Below are 15,552 nucleotides of genomic sequence, written 5' to 3' on the forward strand. Positions count from 1 at the left end.
AGTGGTTTGCCCAGCAATGGTCGTGGTTGTAATCCGCTGTGTGTTGTTTCAGATAAAGAACTGTACTCTGCCACCTTCAACAATTTCCTGGGCACTGAACCAGTGATCCTGCGTAACCTGGGCCAGCAGCACTACGGCATGAAGAGCGAACCTACGTGGCTCGGTGGTGAGTGTGCTTATCCGTCCTCCAGTGGATTGATTTTCTGAAATATTCAAGGGCACACAGTCTTAATCTGAACCAGGAGCTCAGTGTTTGAATGTTTGTGTACATGTTTTTGTGAATTTGTGTGTGTGTATGTGTAAATACATTTGTGTGTGTGGGTGTGTGGGTGTATGTGTGTGTGTGTGTGTGTGTGTGTGCGCGTGTGTGTGTGTGTGTGTGCGTGCACGCATATTAACACTGTGTGTCCTTGCAGAGCCCGAGTTTGTGGGCTCGGCGGTGGTGAGGGAGAGTCGGAGCAGCAGCGAGGGTGACGACGATAAGATCTACTTCTTCTTCAGCGAGCGTGCCGTCGACCTGGACTGCGATCCAGAGCTCACTGTAGCCCGAGTGGCCCGCATCTGCAAAGTATGTATAAGACATACGCATGCATGCACGCACGCACGCACGCACGCACGCACGCACGCACGCACGCACGCACGCACATACACACATCAGGACATATGTAATTGTACCCATAAACCCACCCATGCACAAATAGAGACACAGAAAGAGGCCTGCTGTGCATTTAAACATAGAGTGACAGAGACATAAATAGGGTCATAAACGACTATCAGCTCACATACACATATAAATAAAGCCTATGAATAGCTCCACATAGACCCCCTAAAATCATACATGAAGGTACACCCAGAGATAAAGACACCCTTCACACATAAACACACTGACATATGCACATATACAGTACATGCACACACACACACACACACACACACACACATATGCACAGTATATATCTGAGGCCCCTCACATCACATGCAGTACATATAGATGTGTACATTTTGTGCCATTCCGCCATAAAGGTTGCCATTATGTGATGACAATGATGATAATGATGTTACTATGATGGTCTGTTGTTGCCATTAGGGAGATATGGGGGGCACTCTGACCCTGCAGAAGAAGTGGACCACCTTCCAGAAGGCTAACCTGGTGTGCTCGCTCCGCGACCGCCACGTCACCTTCAACAAGCTGCGGGCCGTCTTCACCCTGCCGGGCCTGGACTGGCGGGGCACCAGCTTCTTCGGCCTCTTCCACGCCCAGTGGTGAGTCTGCGCCTGCAGGAGACATGGCGGCAGCCTGCAGCCTGCAGCAGTAGCCACTGGGGCTGGAGCTGCATAGCCACGCCACTGCAGAGGTCATGGTGTTCCAAATTAGAAACTCCCAGGGTCACAGACTCACAGTCCTGCTGTGTGCGTGTGTGTGTGTGAGTGAGTGTGCGTGTGCGAGTGTGTGTGTGTGCGTGTGTGACTGTGTGACTGCGTGCGTGTGTGCTTTTCCATTCCATTTTAGCCATCCATCTCCCAGTAGGTGAGGTCCATCTGATACCATCGATTAGCTCTATCTCATGCTTTTAGCAAATCCAGATGCCCAACTGGAAAAAAAAAAAGAAAAAAAAAAAACCCTGACTCACCCAAAAGGCACTTTGACTTTGAACGAGCAGGTTTCGCTCCGTTAATGTTGCTCAAACATATGGCATCCCCAAAGGAAGCGACCGCGGTCGTTACCCACCTGAGCCGCCACGCCGCCACCGCCGCCGCCGTCACTGCAAGAGTGATGCCCGCCTCCCCCGGCCCCGCCGGCCGTCTATCTGAGCAAACATGCCTTTGTTTAAACACATCCGGGCAGACAGGGCACCTGGCACCAGTGAGTCACCGCACCGCACCGCTCTGCCAGCGAGCCCGAGTGGCGAGATGGAGCGATACGCCAGCGAGTCACCTCCCCCGATAAGGGCATCCTCATCTTTTATAGCACAGGTGGCAGGGCCAGCGTCGCGGCGTGCTCTCCTGCTGGGCACAAGTGTTCCGCCACGATTATGATCAGAGAGGGAAGCAGTCCGATGATGAATGCAACCGAGCAAGTGGCATCGCTGGGTATTAGAGCGCCTCAGAGGCTATTTTTCTGTCTCTCTCTCTCTTTCTTTCTTCATCCTTCTTTCTTTCTGTCTGTCTCTCTCTCTCTCTCTCTCTCTCTCTCTCTGCCAGTGTCTAGATGTCCAGTTCTGTTATGATGAATAGCTCGGAAATTATCGTTTCGCCTCAGGCTTGAAAGCGCCACGGCGACAGTGCCACCATAAAATCTAATTAATAGCAATTCAAACAATGAATGCCAATGAAATCATGAAATCTAATTACGAACCCCGAGACTCTCTCTTTCGTCGCCCATACCTCGCTCACACTCTTCCTCTCTCTCTCTCTCTCTCTCTCTCTCTCTCTCTCTCTCTCTCTCTCTCTCTCTCTCTGTCTCTTTCTCTTTTTCCCTCCGTTTTGCCTGGCTCTCAGGGGCGACGTGGACGTGTCGGCCGTGTGTCAGTACCAGGTTGAGGACATGAGGAGAGTGTTCAACGGGCCTTATAAGGAGATACAGCAGGGCTCCGGGCGCTGGACCCGATACCGGGGCGCCGTGCCCAGCCCCCGACCAGGAGCGGTGAGTCCACGGAGATACACAAGCACTTGCACGCACACACACACACACACACACACACACCACTCTCTCTCTCTCTCTCTTACAACCACACACACACACCATACTTATACACACACGCACACACTGAAGAACACACAAGAATCACAGAAACACATTGCATACACAGTGTATATACATACATACACAAACACACACTCTCCCTGATCAAGTACACTCGCTTACGCACATTTGCATACAGTAGATGTACGCTCTTCAACAAGGAAACACATTCACAAAGAAATGGAGTTGGAGAGAGATAGATTACATGAGATGACGTGTTAATGTTCTGAATTAGCACTTTCATTAATAACTGCTAAAAATGGCGCATTGCATTTAATCAGTGATATGGCAATTCCGATTTGGCGGCAAACACCTTGTGTGCGTCAATGAATTCCACTTTTATCTTTTGTAGGATGCACATTCGAGGCAATCAGAAACTGTAGTAATGGCTGTAGAAAAGGCTAGCCGTTAGCACACCAGTCAATATTGTTAAGTAAATCAAACAGGACGACCAGGATCCCCCTCAGGATCCTGCACCCCCCTGGAGAAATGTACCCTACAATAATGAATGCCTCCGCCTAATCCCCACTCACTGCACAGCCTCCTACTAAACAAATCAGTAATTATACAAAGACTATAATCTGAAAGATTTCTATCACCACGGTAACTTCACCTCACACTGTACAGATCTCAGCTGTAGCCCATTAGCGCTCCATTGGTTTGTAGTGTAATGAAAGGTGGTTGCCACTGGCAACTGTCTGGTATACAATTCAGCGAGGTTTTCTTGGTATTCCACCTCCATGTGCTTTTAATGACCTTTTATTGGCATCGGGTATTCAGCAGAGGTTAAAGATTAAGATGATTCCGAAGGCAACATTTCACAGAACAGGAATGGAACTCAACCAAAGCCACAACTGACTTCAGTAGAATGTATTATCAGACTACCTTTGGTGATGGAAACGGTTAAATGTCTCTTTGAATTTCAGGGTTTTTGAAATAAATCATTCATCAGCAGTAATCAGACCAATCCAAAGTTTAGAGCTGTTGCCAAAATTGCTGAGTATGAATTAGAAATGTAATTAGCAATGATGTCTAGCTGTTCTTCACCGTACTCATAGGCAGCCGTGTGCAAATAGCAAGGAAAAGAGCTACTGAAATATGGATGAATGCCGACATAATTTTCCAGTTTACAGTTTGCAAACGCTTCACACACAAATTTGTTCCCCTCATATTTCATGAATGAGACTCAGCGGCAGAGTTTGGTGACAGAACGGCTCCGACGCGGCGCTACACGTGTCTCATTTTCTCCTCTTTTCTCTCTCTCTCTCTCCCTCGCTCCCCCCTCACGGCCTCCGTGGTGTGCGTTGGCGCCTGTGTGTGTGTGTGTGTGTGTGTGTGTGGATACACACAGTGCATCACCAACTGGCACCGCGAGAACAACTACAACAGCACCCTGCAGCTCCCCGACACCACCCTCAACTTCGCCAAGAGCCACCCGCTGATGGAGGACGCGGTGGAGGCGCAGCCCCTGCTGATCACCAAGGGGGTCAACTTCACCCGGCTGGCCGTCGACCGGGTCAGCTCGCTGGACCAGCGCCAGTACAGCGTGCTCTTCATCGGCACCGGTAAGCCACAGGGTCGAGGCCGGTTTTGAAATGTTCACGCGTCGACACACAAATGCACATACTGTGCTCACGTACATACAGATACAGACATATACAGTACAGTCTGCACTTTAAATCCACTCTCTCGATTCTCAGTGGAATAAGATGGCCTTTATGGTCACTGTGCATGCAATACAATATGGTGAATATAATATGCAATACAAGAGCAGAATCCCCACACAGATTCAACACTTAGACTACAATCATGCATACATACTGAAGAATACAATCTTAAAACCTTTACAAATTGTATAGCATGTTCCATTCAGACAGTCTATTCATTCAGATGACTCAAAGGCAGCGATTGACGTGAAATAAGCTACTTAGATGCCGTGAAGGATTATTTCAGTTCAGTTCTTTGGGCTGGAGCTTTTACAGGAGTGTGGAAGTGCATGCTTTGATTAGACCTTAGTGCCTTGAATCGGGCTGCAGAGTGAAGAGGTGGCGGCCTTGGTGAGAAGAGTCCTTGGTTTGTGGTCTGGCGTGGGCACTGGGTTTTGTATATCTGCTAGTGAAGGAGGCTGTGGGTGGTCCTCTGATGGTTGGTGGTCCTTTCTTTGAGAGAGAGGGAGAGAGAGAGTTCTTTGATGACTTTCCTTCTGATGAAAAGCCTTCTTGTCTGCCACAGAAGAACTGCCATACCATGCCAAAGACGACATACAGTCATGTCATGTAGGTGAGCACTGAGGTAACAGATAAAGAGGCGAACACCACCAGCTGCTTGGACAGGTCAGCTTTTTGTCAGTCTCCATAAGGAAAAAGAGCTACTTCGGAGCCTTTTGTTAGCAGACCATGTGAGGCCCTCGGAGATGTGTCCCTCTCTCCCTCTCTCCACTTTGTCTCCTCTGATGTGTGGAGGAGCAGGCTCCTCTCTCTCTCTCTCTCTCTCTGTCTCCTGAAGCAGATGATCAGCCCCGGGAGTTGACGAGTGCCCGGTTACTGATGGAGCGCCGTTCTGTCAGCCGGTAGACCATAGAGTCCCCATAGGCACTGACTCTTCCCCATGGTGTCATGTGTGAGCTTGATGAATGTTTTGGTGCTGTGGGTTGATGTGTGTAGTTGTACAAGGAGCAGAGGTGTGGGCTCAATATGGAGCCTGGCTTTTGTACCAGGGTGGGGGGGGGAGTGATATAAGTCCCTCCGGTGGTCTGAGTTCGATTTTATTGGAAGAACACCAACAGCGTCTTCAAGTGTTGTAGTGCTCTAGTGCTCCAGGTGAGTCAGAGCAGTGTGGAGAGCTGTGCTTAGGGGGTTCTCTGTTGACCTGGTGGCTCTGCAGGTAAATTGGTGTTGGTCAGAGTGGGTGGAAGTGAAGATTCGATATGTGGCCTCACATGCACACACATACATATCCTACCTACAGTACACAGTAGTCCTAGTAGTGGAGCAGCGGGTGTGTCAGTCAACCAGTCAACTTTAACTCATTACTCACTAACGCACAAATATTTACAAACACCCCCCCAAACCTCAGCTACAGTTCAGGTTCCCGCAATTGTCTCCTCTCATCCCCCACCTAAATGCATCTCTCTCTCTCCACCTCACACCCGTAATAGGCTTCCGCTTCGTTAAACATTCCTCTCAGTGCTCCTCAGGAAGACTGCGGTACAACCCCCCCCCCCCCCCCCCACACACACACACACACACACACACACACACACACACACCAACACGCACACAAACAGCGTGACAACCGTGACTATTGGTGACGCCGACACTGCCGCCAAACCTGGCACGCTCCTCCACCGACCGACCCGACGTGCTTCAGAGCACAGGCCCAACCGGCGTCCCTGTTCCCTTCACGGCGCGGCCGCCGCTGCCAAAACGGAGCTCCGGGCTTGATTAGCTATTAAGAGAGTGGCTGGCAGCCCATGCGGCGCGAGGGAGGGCTCTGCGGCGGCTCACGTGTGTGTGTGTGTGCGTGTGTGTGCGCGCGTGTGTGTGTGCGTGTGTGTGTGTGTGTACTCAAGAGATTATGGCAGCAGAGAGCAGACACCCAGACATGAAATGAGACAGGGTGCAGGGAGAGGAGAGAGAGAGAGAGAGAGAGAGAGAGAGAGAGAGAGAGAGAGAGAGGAGAGAGAGAGAGAATTAGACATAGGGAATGAATGAAGGAGGATAGGGAGACAGGCAGATAGTCATAGAAAGCAATTTATATTGACAGCAATATAGAAAGAAAGATGAGGACCACAAAAGTAAAAAAAAGACAAAGCGAGCGAGGAGGGAAGAAAGAAGGGAGGTGGAACGACAGAGAGAGAGAGAGGAGGAGGAGGAGAGGGAGAATAGATGGGGGCAGAGTTGCGTGATGCGTTTGGCGAGGCAGAGGCGCTCCCCTGCCGTCCTTGGCGCTCCTCGGTGGCATCTCCCCGCGGTGCGCGGGGGTCACCCGCTCACATTATCAATGACAGGCCGTCCGCCGAGAGGCCGGCGGGCAGAGCAAACACGCGGCTCACGCCGGGACGCTGCGCGGCGCGGCACAAAAGGTCAAGCTAGCCTGCCTCCGACTCCACCGCGCGCCGCTAAACAACGTCCGCTAGCCCAACATTGCTTCAAAAAAATGCATATCTGAGAAAGCAGCACATTGCTAGCATATTGCTGTAAAACTTAACCACAGTTAATGTAAACCTCTCGTGTTTTTTTCTCTCTCTCTCTCCCTCCCTCTCTTTTTCCCTTTTTTCCCCATCAACCTCCTCCCCCAACCTTCTTATCCATTTTTTTCTCTCTCTCTTCTGTTGTCCACACTCTGTCCTTTCCCCTCCACCCCTCTCCTCTCATCCCCCCATTCCCTCATCCCTCTCTCCTCTCCTCTCATCCCCCATCCCTCTCTTCTCGCTCCTCTCCTCTCATCCCTTCTCCCAGCGGAGGGGTGGCTTCAAAGGGTGGTAATCCTGGGCGCAGAGGCCCACGTGATTGAAGAGATCCAGCTGTTTGATACCCCGCAGCCCGTGGACAGCTTGACCATATCCCACTCCAAGGTAACACAAGCTAATCACAAATCACCACTGACTCCGACCGGCCAGCCAGACCGTTCCGCTTTGGTCTGGTCTGGGCTGATCTCATTTTGATCTCTCAGTGAATTAAATAGGGGCTTTTTTGGTGCCGCGGCGTGCTGTTAACAAGCTTTGCCCCAAAGCAGAACAGAGAATAGCAAAACAAAATGTCAGTGTAATTGAAAATGATGATCCCATTATCTCTGTCTGTCTTGCTCTGTCACTGTGTGTGTGTGTGTGTGTGTGTGTGTGTGTGTGTGTGTGTGTTTGTGTATTCGTGCGTATGTATGTATCTCTGTGTGTGCGTGTGTGTGTTTGTATGCATGTGTGTGTATGTGTGTATATCTCCTCTCTGTGTGTGTGTGTGTGTGTGTGTGTGTGTGTGTGTGTGTGTGTGTGTGTGTGCATGTGCATGTGTGTGTGTGTGTGTATCTCTCCTCTGTGTGTGTGTGTGTGTGTGTGTGTGCGTCTCCTGTTCCGCTCTCTCTAACCCCCGACTAAATTCCTCCCCACTTGCCTAATTCCTCTAATTCCTGCTTTCTGGCCTGTCCCTCACTCTCATTCTTTATTTCTATCTCTTCTCCATGTCTTTGCTCCCTTATTCCCATCTCTCTCTCTCTCTCTCTCTCGCCCCCCCTCCTTCCTTCTTCCCTCCTGACCTCATCCGTCTTTCTCACCATATCTTCTCTCTTCCCTCTCTCTCTCTCTCTCTCCCCCCGCAGAAGTATTTGTACATTGGCTCCAGCTCCGCGGTTCTCCAGCTGCCCTTGGCCAACTGCAGCCGCTACCACTCGCTGCCAGACTGCCTCCTATCCAGGGACCCGTACTGCGCCTGGGACAGCGAGGGACGCGCCTGCGTCCGCATCGACCTCCACCGCGGGTGAGTCCGCCAGCCCCGCTCCTCGGTTCTCGGTCTCCCATCGCTGGCGCCAGACTCTCTCTCTCTCTCTCTCTCTCTCTCTCTCTCTCTCTCTCTCTCTCTCTCTCTCCGTATCGGGCCGGCGCACCTTTAATCATTGAGTGGCAGGCTGATCGCCGGCGTGTTCCTAATGCCCGGCACTCTCTCATTCCGCCTGACAGGTCGACCTCCACGCTGACACAGGACCTCATGCTGGAGAGATTCAGAGGAGGCAAGCCCAAGTTCGACAAGCCCTTCTCCATCCCCAGCCCAGGTACGTGTGCCCCCTGGTGGCGCGTGCGGAGCACTGCGCGTGTTTACCGTTTTTTCCGCCCAACGAGAGCCGTGAGCCTGAATATTAACACTGCATATGAATTGAGCATTAGCATTGAATATGAATTGAATATTAACACTGAGTATGCACTGAGCATCCTCTTTGGAATATGAATTAAATATTAACTCTGGAAATGATGATTGCAAGAGAGAGTACTGAGCCTATTCCCCCTCTCCATGCCCACTTGCAGAGCACTCCAGACTGAAGAACGTGACCGTGGTTGTCGGGTCTGACCTGGTGCTGCCCTGCCACCTCGTGTCCAACCTGGCCCAGCCCTCCTGGTTCCTGAACGACAGGGAGCTGGCTCTGGGCAACGAGGCCAGCTCGGGGCCCCGGTTCGACCGGGCCCTGAAGGCCCTGGTGGTGCCCGAGGCCGGCGCCCTTCAGGCGGGCCGCTACGTGTGCTACTCGGAGGAGCAGGGCGTCAAGTTCCAGACGGAGCGCTACCAGGTGGCGGTGGTGGCCAGCGCGCCGATCGTCATGGAGTCGCGGGCCCCGGACGGCAGCATGGGCCTCTTCTGGGTGCTGGTGATCACCCTGGGGGTGGCCTGCCTGCTGCTGCTCATCGTCGCCCTCTACCTGCGGCGCCGGCTCAAGCTGGCCCTGGGCAAGGGCGCCGAGATGAAGCCGCTGGAGAGCACGCTGGTGTACCCCATCACCCTGCCCAAGGAGCCGCCCACGTTCGTGCCCAGCAAGATGCCCAACGACGAGGACCGCTTCTGGGAGACGGGCGCCAACTACTACTACTCGGACGGCTCGCTGAAGATCGTGCCGGGCCACGCGCTCTGCCCCGCCGCCAGCTCCTCGTCGCCCAGCGCCATCCCGGGGCAGCCCATCCACTCGCCCAGCCGCCTGAGCCTGACCAGCATCCGCAACTCGGGCGCCAACGGCTACATCCGGCTCAACCTGAGCACGGCCGGGGAGGAGCGGAGCAGCGGCGGGGGCCTCACCACCGGCGGCGGCGGCGGGGGCCTGGGGGGCGGGGGGGCGCTCAGCGGCAGCGGGAACGACTACTCCAGCCCCTTCAGGGAGGAGCTGCGCCGGACCCTCCAGCAGAGGAGCGTGCTGCCCGACGCCAACCCGGAGGAGTCCTCCGTGTAGGCGCGGGGGGGGGCAGGGCTTCTCGTCGGAGCAAAAGAGGCAAGTGGATGGACTGGCCCAGCTAGAAAGTGACCTACCTCCCCTCCTGGATGGAGACTTCTCTTTCACTCTCACTCGCTCGCTCACTTACTCGCCCTCTCTCACTCAATCACAATCACGACTCGACCGCTTCTCCTGCCCTCTCCCTCGCTCTCTCTCTGCCTTCCCCTTTGCCAGTGCTTATTCAGCTCAACGTGACTTTTCTTGGCAAATTTCAAAAGCGCTGTCCCCACGGGCGATGCTCCAAAACCTGCTTCAGTCTACCCTACACACACACACACACACACACACACAGACAGACTCCAGCTCCGTTAAAGCCCGCTCCCTCTGACCGACGCATTGCAACCTTTGCCGTGACTACAACATCCTTTGTGCAATTTCTACATGGTGTAAATTCTGTATGTAAAGACACTGCAAGCGGCAATCTGTGAAATTGCACCTCGAGCATGTCACATCCGGTTGAGGTTCAGGGGGCACTGTGAAGACTGAATAGAATGCATTGAGCCAGCCATCCAGACAGACCTTGGCCAGGAGCAGCAATGCTCAGGCAAACTGCGAGAGACACCATTGGAAAGGACTCGCCAAGTTTCCCGTAGGAGGTTCAATTATTTGCTTGCTGCACTTTCACCGCCGTCTGGCCACGTTTTTTTTCCCTCTCTCCAGCCTTTGGTGAGCAGAGAGAGTCAGAGAGTGATATATACAGGATGAATTGAAAACTCAGACTAAGCAAGACGACAATCATGTGCGCCTCCCCCCCCCCGAGGACAGGCCTGGCTGGGGCCGCACAGTAATGGAGAGAAAGAGGGGTGGAAAAATAGAGTGAGCAATGTGAGGAAAAAGTAAAAGACATGCTAATGAAGGACAAAAGTTCAGACTTTTTCTCAGAAGCTCATTTAATACCCCCCCCCCCCCCCTGCTGTGTTTCCTCTGAGAATGTTTTTTTTCAGCCCTTCAGCACTAATATATTGTGATGGTGTAAATTAAAACATTTCTATGTTCATTTTGTATTTTCCTCGGAAGAACGGACACGAGAGCTGATGACCAGTCGCGGCTCCGTGGAACCGGCCCTGTGTTAAATGAGTGCAAATTAGAATGTGAAAGGAACGCTTATTTCCGACCCCGCTTTCATCTCGCCCAGCGAGAGTCACTTTCACTGTGCATTATGGAGCGGCAGGAAAACAAAAACTCGCTGTAAGACAACCCTGTTTTTGAAAATGTTATATGAAGATGACTGCATTGGATGTCTCAACAAGTGCATTATTGTATGCATATTTATGGAGGAGATGGGTAGAACTGCCAAAAAAAAGAATGAAAGATGATGTAAACAAACCCTGTGCCACCCCTGTATGCCAAATTATATGTAGGTGGGTGATGTAATGTGCCCTGGAGCATCCAATGGAAATAGTCTGGGACAGTGTGTCCCTGTGTTCCCTGCCCTGATGAATGCCAAGTGTAGGATGGATGCTGCTCAGTGGAAGGAGGCGGACGGCCCTCAGAGGACGGCCGGAGATGTGATTGGGCAGGCGGGCAGGCTGACGGGCGACTGGATGCCCCATTGAGAGCTGCGTCGCTGATGAAACACAGGTACCATTCTTCAAAAGTCTGCCTCTAGAGCCTCGTATGAGGCAAATGTCTATTAGAATCAGAAATGTAGGAGGTCAACCTATCATCTTCCTGACAAAGTATACGATTTTAACTCAGACTGATGTGACATTTTCCCACAGACTAATTCTCTCTCTCTCTCTCTCTCTCTCTTTCCTCGCAGTGGTGGTTTTAGGGTGCATCTGAGACTGGACGACTCCAAGATGACAGTCTGGTCATTATCCACAAGAGGAGAAAAAAATGAACGGGGTTTTAGAGTATTGAAATGACACCATGCGTGAAGAGGTACTTTTATGGCCGCTATTGGTTCATGTTGCATGATCTGCTACAAGTGTTCTGTACTGTACATTACCATAGCCATTACAATAGAAATGTTTGTTTCATCAGTAGCTGGACGAGCAAGGGTTTTTTTCTTTTTTTTTTCTTCTCAAGTGAAGTTTCTAGTTTAGGATTACTGGTGGCTTAAATTTTTTAAAATCAGTTTTTGTGCTGTTATGACATGTTTACTTTAGCTGTGCCTCTTCACCTTGGTTAAGCCAAAGTAGACTGCATTTTATTTCTAACTCTTACTCTTGGTTGCATCTGATTTTATGCATTGCTTCATCTGACGTTTAAGTCCGTCCACTGCACCAAACACATCTGATTTCTGCTCTATCAATTAATACACATGTACTCAATAAAACCCTCTGATCAATATACTTTCACGAACACAAAGCATGCCGTAGTACCTTTTCTACTGTTCAATTTCTACGCATAGCAATTCATATGTGAGAGACAGTGATGCTGTAATGCATTGTTTGTGACTCAAAATATCTCATTGTCTTCTTGAGGTTTCTGGATATTTTACAGCTTGAAAGCCCTGTGCACACAATGCACCCCACAGTCAAACTAAAAGAGCTCTCAGGGCCAAAATCTAAAGCTTAAACTTTTCTCTCTATTGTTATTGCGAAACTATTATCTTTCATTTCTTCTTTTGAGACAAACTGAGTTGGTTTCCTTTAAGCAACACGCTGCTGCTTTGTTGATAGATTATGGTAAATTATTGTTGGACTGTCTGGAAACTAACTTAATAGATACAGAATTCTGGCTGCTGCTGTATCTAATGCACGACTGTGTATTAATTCTGATAATGTCCAAATCATTATTCTTTGTTCCAAACAAGGTCTCTTTTTTAGGCCTTTTTGTCATAGTGCTTTAATTTTGCTGTTTGTTTATTTGGATGTTTTTTTTTTTTTTTTTAATTAACATAATTCCTATTTCTGTTATGTTTTCATGTACATTCTTCTGTGTTGCATTTTAATATTCTGTTTTTTATTTTAAGTTTAATGTTTAAGTAACTTATTTTGTGTGTAAAAAATGTCAATATTTATTACCATTGTACATATTTCCCTATTTTTTATATATGTATATAAACATTAAATAAAAGTAGAGATCACTTCACTCTCTATGTGTCTGTCTTCATGATATAGTCTGGTTATCTGTTAAATCTTGAAGTTGTATGAATGCATCCTGTGAGCCTTAAGTACAATTTTGACTGCCTTTGAGTATTTCTATATACATATAATGCATTTGAAACAACACACACAACATCCCAAAATGTAATTTTGCTGCCCAATATGGATTTCTCATGACCACAAATTTGTAGCACTGCATCACATGAATAATTAGTTTAAGGTGTATACATGTCTTGAAGAAATCAGAATATTGACAGAAATCTAGGTGTGTGAAACGGATTCTTCACAAACCGATAACAGCACTGCAATAAGTTTACATCAGCACTTGGATTACCAGATAACTACAAAACTCCGATAATAATCAGTTTTCAGTGTGCAAGACGCTCAATGTGTCAAAGAACCTACAACAGAGATGTTTAGTCTGCATAAGCTAAATCCACAACCAAAAATTCATTTACAGGGCCACTATGCAAGATTTTCACCTTTACGAAGCCAATTTACAGCAAAGACGTAGCAAGTTTCTACCGAGAAAACCAGCCATGCAACTTTGGCCGACAAATCTCGCGAGAATCATGAAACATACCTTATCAGTATGTAGACAACAAGAGCATTTCCATTGTGTACAAGGGGGATAAGTTAAGAGAAGTTTGCTATTTACAACAGTAGAGTCAAATATAAATATATATCGCAGTTCTAGAGGGATCTCTACAGTCACCAGAAATACCTACTGTAAACCTGCATAGTCTACCTTTAAATAGCACAAGGGGAGTTACATGCTTTTTGGAGAACACTGTCAAGAAACAAGCGCCTACTGGCCAAAACATGCTGGCTGAATATACTGTAGGCCCTATTGGCCCATAACACAACTAATTTCACATTCTACATTCCCTGAGAGGTTTTTCATTAAGGCTATCAACACAGAGGGGAAGCGAATGGAGCCACCTGAGAGATACATGGGCCAAAAAAACAAGTTTGAATTTGAGTTTGAAAAGCCTTGGCCTACATGTTATAACCATTTAAAAAGTAATACCTTAAATTGATCAGTGTGAATGTATTTTGAATACCACCCATTTAAATTGTAGATTTATTCAATTATTCACATTAAATTGCACATTAAATGTGTTGTCCCATTACAGGTATTCTTTTTCTTGCCAACGCTGTGCATGCAAGCATGAACAAAGCAAGATATGCAGGAGTAAGAGGAGGGGACAGGAGACCTCCTTGTGCCATATGATCATGCAGCATGCCATTTTCTTTTACATTCTACATGTATGTAGGCCATGTAAATGATCAAATAATGTTATCATTTGATATGACAAATCCTACCCTTGAATTTCCCCTTGGGGATCAATAAAGTATCTATCTATCTATCTATCTATCTATCTATCTATCTATCTATCTACCCATCAGTGTGCACCCACATAGCATGTCAGATGCTATGGGTGTCAGGTCAACCCTTTGCCACTATACCTCAGCTCTTTTCTCTCATCGATTCTCAAGCTTTCATGCTTCAAGTTGTCATGTGGCCCCCTGTGTTGCAGTCTTGGAGTCACTATACATCCTGAGGAGGAGAAGCGACGCTCAGCACATATGGCATTTGGTGCTGTGTGCCATCAACACCCATATGGGCTACAGTACTCACACTAATCATCTCTTTATAGGTCACCAATCACCACTGCGCCTTCATCTGGCACGACTGAGGGAGAGAGAAAGAGCTGGATAAATACCAAGTGGATGGATGGCTGTATGTCCATGAATATGGATGAGACAAACTGGACACTTTGACTGATTTTGCTTTAGACAAACGCAAAATTGCTAATCAGCCAGAATTAAAATGAGCCCTCATTCCCACAACAGCCCTTTTGCATTTATCTTTCCTCCATCTGTTGGTCTACTCTGCTCATATCTGTATACTTAAAACAGCTGTAGAGAATAGCATAGCGCTGTTTGTATACCTTCCTGCAATCATGCTCCCCAAGATGTTGAGAAAGCTGTCTCTCCTCTCTCTCTCTCTCTCTCTCTCTCTCTCTCTCTCTCTCTCTCTCTCTCTCTCTCTCTCTCTCTTTCTCTCTCATGCAGCTGCAAGGCAATTAGGCTATTCTATAATCAAAGTTAATGAACGGGGTAAAACTGGAAATGCACACAAAATGCATGATTCATTATATTGAATGGAAAGCAGGTAGGCACCACCTGTTTGCAATGTTTTAAAACTGTGGAACTAATTCAAACTTTTAATAGGCCTAAAATATGCATCACAGACAATTGTAGCCCATCTTCTATCTGTCAATCAACATTCGTCTATGAAAAGGAGACAAGGAAGAAGGAAGAAAGAAAGAAAAGACTGCGAAAATGTAAGGTCCAGTGACGTAGCCTAAAGTTGCAAGTGATATTTTCGCATCTGATAGGCCTACAGCAAAGAACCGCTGCACAGAATTGTTAAAACAAACCAACCCCCTTAAAACTGACACAGTTTTCTGTCTATCTACATATAACCATAGAAATTATATTAATATCTCAATATCTATGTAAATAACGATCTTTGTTGACATAGGCTCTAGGAAATAAGGTGGAAATGGTTGAACACGTGACGTCTATTATGGATTTCAATTGGTCAATTCATACCAAATGAGATCCACAAAGGGGCGCTGCGAACGTTTTTGGTACAGTAGTTAAAAAAATAGTCCTCGTCGCATATAGTTCCAATATTTAAATGTTTCAAGGCCCTGATTACAGATGAATAATCGACATAATGATATTTATATAATCTGTTTTATGTCATTGCAAATATAA

The 15,552-nt window shown here is 48.2% G+C and overlaps 1 protein-coding gene across 2 annotated transcripts in view; it reads left to right on the forward strand.

Moving 5' to 3' along the window:
- The window catches only part of sema4c (sema domain, immunoglobulin domain (Ig), transmembrane domain (TM) and short cytoplasmic domain, (semaphorin) 4C), a 49,225-nt gene extending 36,483 nt beyond the window's left edge, over nucleotides 1-12,742 (forward strand). Inside the window, exons 7-17 of one of the 2 annotated variants that reach the window (XM_062543096.1) lie at nucleotides 53-166; nucleotides 417-568; nucleotides 1,088-1,263; nucleotides 2,500-2,644; nucleotides 4,095-4,308; nucleotides 7,204-7,319; nucleotides 8,057-8,214; nucleotides 8,415-8,506; nucleotides 8,757-10,897; nucleotides 11,071-11,290; nucleotides 11,472-12,742. In XM_062543096.1, coding sequence (XP_062399080.1) covers nucleotides 53-166; nucleotides 417-568; nucleotides 1,088-1,263; nucleotides 2,500-2,644; nucleotides 4,095-4,308; nucleotides 7,204-7,319; nucleotides 8,057-8,214; nucleotides 8,415-8,506; nucleotides 8,757-9,667 — 2,078 coding nt within the window. In that variant the 3' untranslated portion in view covers nucleotides 9,668-10,897; nucleotides 11,071-11,290; nucleotides 11,472-12,742. Of the gene's footprint in view, nucleotides 1-52; nucleotides 167-416; nucleotides 569-1,087; nucleotides 1,264-2,499; nucleotides 2,645-4,094; nucleotides 4,309-7,203; nucleotides 7,320-8,056; nucleotides 8,215-8,414; nucleotides 8,507-8,756; nucleotides 11,291-11,471 lie in introns of both variants that reach the window. The other variant, XM_062543095.1, reaches the window with a different exon arrangement.
- Nucleotides 12,743-15,552: the final 2,810 nt, after the last annotated feature.

The sequence above is a fragment of the Sardina pilchardus genome, chromosome 8 (assembly GCF_963854185.1).
Source record: "Sardina pilchardus chromosome 8, fSarPil1.1, whole genome shotgun sequence".
NCBI lineage: Eukaryota > Metazoa > Chordata > Actinopteri > Clupeiformes > Clupeidae > Sardina > Sardina pilchardus.